At 45.2% G+C, this 6000-nt stretch overlaps 1 protein-coding gene across 1 annotated transcript in view; it reads left to right on the forward strand.

The window, feature by feature from the left end:
- Window positions 1-5555, forward strand: part of CC2D1B (coiled-coil and C2 domain containing 1B) — a 637449-nt gene extending 631894 nt beyond the window's left edge. The window contains exons 25-26 of the mRNA XM_069232670.1: window positions 4411-4458; window positions 4581-5555. Coding sequence (XP_069088771.1) covers window positions 4411-4425 — 15 coding nt within the window. The 3' untranslated portion in view covers window positions 4426-4458; window positions 4581-5555. The remainder of the gene's footprint in view (window positions 1-4410; window positions 4459-4580) is intronic.
- The last annotated feature ends 445 nt before the right edge of the window (window positions 5556-6000 follow it).

The raw sequence follows: 6000 nt of genomic DNA on the forward strand, positions 1-6000 counted from the left end.
GGCTTGTCTGGTGATGTGTAGGCATTGCTTATAAATATACCTTTTGATGGATCCCACCTTTTTGCTTGAAAAGCTGATTCTGCCCTCGAGAGCTTCAAGAAAAGCCAGGCCACTGCAAGCTCTTGGGGGCTTTTGATACCTGCCAGATAGTTCCCTCATCAGTTTCAGCCCTTCCATGTTTACCTCAGATGTTTGGCACTGAGATCAGAGGTCGGTGGTCTCTGGTGGAAACCCAACTGACCTTTTGTTGGACCTCCAGGCCTTACACCTGGCGCTGAAAGACTTTCTACTGACCAAAATGAGGAGACTGGTGCAGGTTCTCAATGACAAAAACACCCCCATGTGGTATAGCAAGAAGGAGGGCAAAGTTGGGTCCTGTGTTAAAAAAGCTGTAAGCTTCTGGAATTGGCTGGGGCTTCAGGGCATCTCCCTGACTCTGAACTACCTGGTGGGATCTTTGAACACCAGAGTGGATTAGTCCAGTCAGCAGCGCCTGGCAGATTATGAATGGCAGTGGCCCCCGATGGCACAGGGAATCTTCCAATACTCACAGTGTTACAGCCTTTGCAGGCTGCAGTTCTCGAGAACGCTGTCTCTAGGAGATACATTTAGGCTGGAGTGGAGCACAGGACACTTGTACGCCTTCCTGCCCTTGCCCTTAGCTCAGAAGAAGATCAGGAAAAACCGGGCCTTAGTCATCTTATTGGCTCCATATTGGGGCAGGAGAGTGTGGTAACCAGATCATCTGCCAGAGCTGCAGGGCAGGGTTCTGCACCCAGTCCTGAACAATCTACATCTCCACACATAGCGTTCGATCGGTGGCAGTTGACTGTGTTTGTCCTACGACCTGAGGTTGAGGATATCACCCTCACCGCCAAACATCCCTCTTTAAAGTCCATTTAGGCTGGGCACTGGAATACATTTCTGGCCTCTTGGATGTTTTAGCATTTGTTCTTTCTTTGGGTCAGCAAAGAATTCTGGGCACCATTAAGCGATGTTTGTTCGCACATTCAGCCTTTGTGCGTTTACATGACCATGCATCCTTGTTTAAATAACCTGTTGTGATTAGTTTTATTAAAGGTTTGACACACCTGTTCCCTCCCATTGGTTTGTGATGCCAAGGTGAGACCTTAACTTGGTCCTGACTTTTCTTATGTGTACTCTCTTGAAGCCGACACACAGCTGTATGTTGCATGTTTTGAATCTAAAGTAGGTCTTCCTCATTGTGATCACTTCATCACTTTGCATTAGTGTGAGAAAAGGTCTCTTTTGTCATGGTGAGCCCCCACTTTTGGCCTGGTATTTGATGTAGTCTCAAAGTTGTTAGTGCCCAGGACCCCTGCTTATAAGGTTCCCTGGACCAGATCTATTTCCCTAAAACTGTTGTGATGCATTGGCACAATTGGCAACACCTTCAGCTGCCACTATAAGTCCTTAGTAACCCAGGTCATGGGGTACTAAGGGAAGGCCCGTAAGGGCAGTAGCACAGGTTGTGTCACCCTCTAGGGCCATGCATTCAGAAGCACCTATCACTGCTATTGCGTGTTTAGTGTTTTGATGCAATCCTAAAAGGCAAACTTTATGTGGCACACAGCCTGTATGCCCTGTCCACTACACATTGTGTGCACTATAGGTAAGTCACCCCTATGGCAGGCCTTCCAGTCCTAAGGCAGGGTGCACTATACTGTATGTGGGGCATAGATGAATGAGCAATATGCCCTTACTGTGTTCTTGCCAAACCTGAGACATAGTATGTGAGCAGGGCAGTCATTTTAATACATGTGCTGGACACTGGTCGGTACGATTTTCACAGCTATATGATGGCTACTCTGAACCCTGGGTTGTTTGGTATCAAACAACTCAGAATGATAAATCCAAACTGGTACCAGTATTGGATTTAATATAAAATGTACCTAGGGGTCACCTTAGAGGTGCCTCCTGCAAAAGCCAACTACTCTGGCATGGTTGCTGGCTGGTCACAACCTGCCTCCCACCACCAGACAAGATTCTGGAACCCTGGGGTGAGAGATTCTGCTCTCTGGGTCCAAGAACAAAGCCCTTCCTGGGTGGAGGTGCAAACCCCTCTTCCCTCAGGAATGTGCACTGCCCTGCTAGCAAGCTTCAAAGGGCTTACCTCCCTTGAAACTCAACCCACAAGCCTGCTGCTAGCAGCAGATGGCCGCCCCGGTTGCAAACCCCCACTTTTGGCTGGAGAAACTGTGGGAAATCACACAAAGGATAGGAGTAGTGGTCATCCCCAGCTTGCACTAACCCTAAGGTGTTGCATGCGAGGTGACCCTCCACTTCATTTTCCCCCATCTTACATGGGAGAAAAATAGCCAGCAACGTGTAGGAAGTGACCTCTGCCCACAGGAATGGTCACTTAGTGGGTGTAGCTACCCTAAGGGAGATGACCCATTGGTCACTTCTAGGTACTCCCCTAAACGCCCACTAAATACAATATTTAGTGGGCATCCCTAGACCAAGAAATCAGATTCCAAGGACAAAAGAAGACCAGCAACAAAGAAGACCGAAGGCTCAAGAACTGAAGTCCTGCAGCACCAAGAAAAGGCACCAAACCCTGCCCGCTGCACCCACGACTCAACAGTAGCCACTGAGGGGTTGTTTGGACTTTGGACTCTACAAACCCGCAGAGGGCCTCTACTCTTCAAAAATCACCAAAGGTCGCTCTCCAGAGTGAAGGCATCACTCTCCTGCAACCCAAGACCAAAGACCAAGTGAAGGCCACTTCACTGATGAGCTGCTGACCAACGGACTGTGAGGACAAACCCTGCAAGTGTGCCAAGTTTTATGGCACTGCGTCCTTCAGTGGCCAAACCGTGCAATAGCCCTAGGTACTGGTCACCTCACGTCAGACACCAAGAAGGACAGTCCATTCCAGACTGTAAAAGGACTAGGACGAAGCCACAGTCGAAGGACTTCAGAAACCACCAGGACTTCCCACCAGACTGCCCCGCTGACCTGCAAGCGACCCTCAAAGAGACCTACCTCTTGCTTCCACGGGCACCTTTGCGTAGGGTTCCTGGCTCGCCTATTCATTCTGCAACCAGCCTCCGTGTGCCCTGCACCGAAGATCCAGTTGTGCCCTAAGGGCCCCTCCACCCCTTGCGATCTCGACACTCCAGGAGGACCCACCGGACTTACCTTTAAGTCCACCTGTGCAGTGCTTTTCCGAGTGGTCCCCTGCAGTGGCCTAACACCAGCTCCAACGACTTTCTGCTTCTGCTTCCGCCGAAACCAGGAGCCGCCCGATCTTCTCCAACTGGTCCATAGTGCCAACCGACAGCATCCACATACCTGCAGTAGGAGACATTGGTGAATTCATTGCCTGATTTTATATGCATTTTCAAAGTATTTTCTCCACTTATTCCTATGGTGCATAATTATGCACAAAAATACTATTTTTAATAACACTTCAAGAAAAAGGAGGACAAAATCTATTTTTTGGACCCCAAAAGAGCTGTACGCTTTTACATTGAGCTCACTAAAGATCATCTGGTGGACAGTCAGATGCCTATGGTTTTTCTGGCGTTAAAAAAGGTAAGGTGGTGCAGAAAAGAAGTTCATGAGGGTTGATAGTCCTTTGCGTTAAAATCTGACTACAGAGCAGCTTCAGGAAGGACCTACTTCACCAGAGGCAAGACTGTCAGCCCTTTGTTGTAATGGCAGAGTACCTGTCGTTGACATTTGTCAGGCTGCAACATGGGCATCACTGCACATGTTCATGAAGCATTACGTCATTCTCAGCTAGGTCCAACGGGCAGAGCATTTTGCCTGTTCGGTCCCACAGGACTTTCTGGCCTCAACCCACTCAAGAGACCCTCCACCTTGAGGAAATATGCAGTGAGAAGTATCCATCAGAAGAACAAGTTACTTTACTTTGGTAATGCTGTTTCTGGTGGAAATTTAATCTGACGGCAGAGTGCTCACAGCCCTTCTGCCTTCCTAATCTGTGGAGTTACAATTTAAAAAGGTCCCACAATAAAGATCTGCACACGGATACCTCCAATTGTTTTGTGGGCTGCGGCCAAGGACTTGGAAGGAGCCAAGAAAGAGACTGACGTCAGCTCCCACATGTGGCTTTTATATGCAGCTCTGCTCTGTCACTTTCTGGGCAAAACAAAATCAACGCAGAGCTCCAGGAGACTGCCTAGTAATGTGTAGGTGTATTGTTGTGAAAGCTTCTGGATCCAGGTTAGCCACTGGGGATATTCTAAAGGTGAGGAATCTTCAGTTAGATAGAGTATCTACCAGAAAGATCATTACCAAAGGTAAGTAAGGTAAATTGTGATTGTTGGGAAAACTGCAAGATTTTTAATGTAACGTTTATAACATGCAACCTAAAGTATTGGTAGGAAAATGTTTCTGATGCTTAAATATGTTTTTCAGGTTGGAAAGTCATGAGTAAAGCACCCTGGTCTTCTAATGCAAAATTGGGTAAGTCTTTCATATAAAAGTGATTATCATAGTTGGTGTTATGGCTATTTTGTAATGGTTAGAGAAGGAACACTTAATAATAATATATCCATCCTCACTGTGATTTTATTTCTCCTCTGCAGATGTGGATTGTGGAAAGACTGCATGATAACAGATATGGTGATGCAAACTTAGCTACAAATGCAAGCACCAAAGATGAAGCCATTTGCACTACTGAATGTAGCACAGCTCTTTACTTGATAACCTTTATGGTGCATCACAACCACATGTTTTACATAGAGGCTATCGGAGTGGCTGAAAAGGTGCTGTTTTCTTCTATCGTAGGAGAATGTGCTAGTGGTACATGCTGTAAAAGCATTTGGCTGTATTGACTCGACTGACTCACTGCAAAATGAATGCCATCTCATTACGTTGTCCGCTGTCAAGCCAATGCAATGTACCTCCGCGAGTAGCCATGGTTGTACACAGAGTTGTGTGTCTCGATATTGCACTTCGTTTTATAATAGATGACAGGGACTCAATGAGAATATTCTGCATACAGGGATGGTTCTGATACAGAGGTATTCAAACCTGCGCCATTGACCTCATTCTGCCCTTACAATAACTGCCAACATTCATATCTTTTTAATACATGGCACTAAAATTACGTTCTCAGAGTGTCGCTCTTGCCCTTTTGTTCCAGAATGTATGGGACCTCTGCTCTCCAAGCATCTTGCCTTGCCCTCTTTCTAGCTCACAGGCTGCTTTTTCGTTCAGAAGTCAGCAGTTAAGATTTTATTAGTTCACATCTCGCTCCAGCTTTGCCTGTTTTACGTGCCTTCATTATAAGACTGACTGTGTTTAGCCTTTACTTACCACTTCGTTGTAAAATCAGAAGTTGTAAAAGCATTGTTATCATAGTTTTATTATTTTTTATGGGGTGGGGACAAAATATAATGTTCTGTGTTCTTCATTACACTATGAAAGTAAAACGACTGTTACTGATTAAAACAGAATCTGTTATTTATTGCAAACGCTGGACCAGAGGTGTTAAGATCATGTGTTGATACAGTTGTATCTGTACTGTGTTTATATATAAAATGATATGAGACACAAAACTGTTTTCTGTTTTCCTTTATGCTTTTCCTCTGAATACCTTTGTGTACTGTTCATTAACATCATAGGATTTCTGCCGCTGGTAAAAAAAAATATATTGGATTTGTGAGATATTGTGCATCCAAATGAGAATAATTTTCGAATCTGCTTAGAGTTGGACTTTATTTACCTTACAGCAAACAGTTTAGAGTTGGAAGTTACTACTTACCTGAAAGTAATTGAGTTCTGCAGAGTCTTTAAAGTTCGACATATCCTCACATGCTAAGATGCGACATAGAATGAAGGGAGTCTTTGTGTGCTGGACCAGGTGGCTTATTAGATGCTCAAATGTGCATCTTTCCTTATCTATTATGTACAGCCCATGTATGTCTATATTTGATGAGAACAATCTAGCTGCAAAAAAAAACATTCTTTAAAAGTGTCAGAAAAAGAATGGTGAAATGTTTG

The sequence above is a fragment of the Pleurodeles waltl genome, chromosome 4_2 (genome assembly GCF_031143425.1).
Source record: "Pleurodeles waltl isolate 20211129_DDA chromosome 4_2, aPleWal1.hap1.20221129, whole genome shotgun sequence".
Classification (NCBI taxonomy): domain Eukaryota; kingdom Metazoa; phylum Chordata; class Amphibia; order Caudata; family Salamandridae; genus Pleurodeles; species Pleurodeles waltl.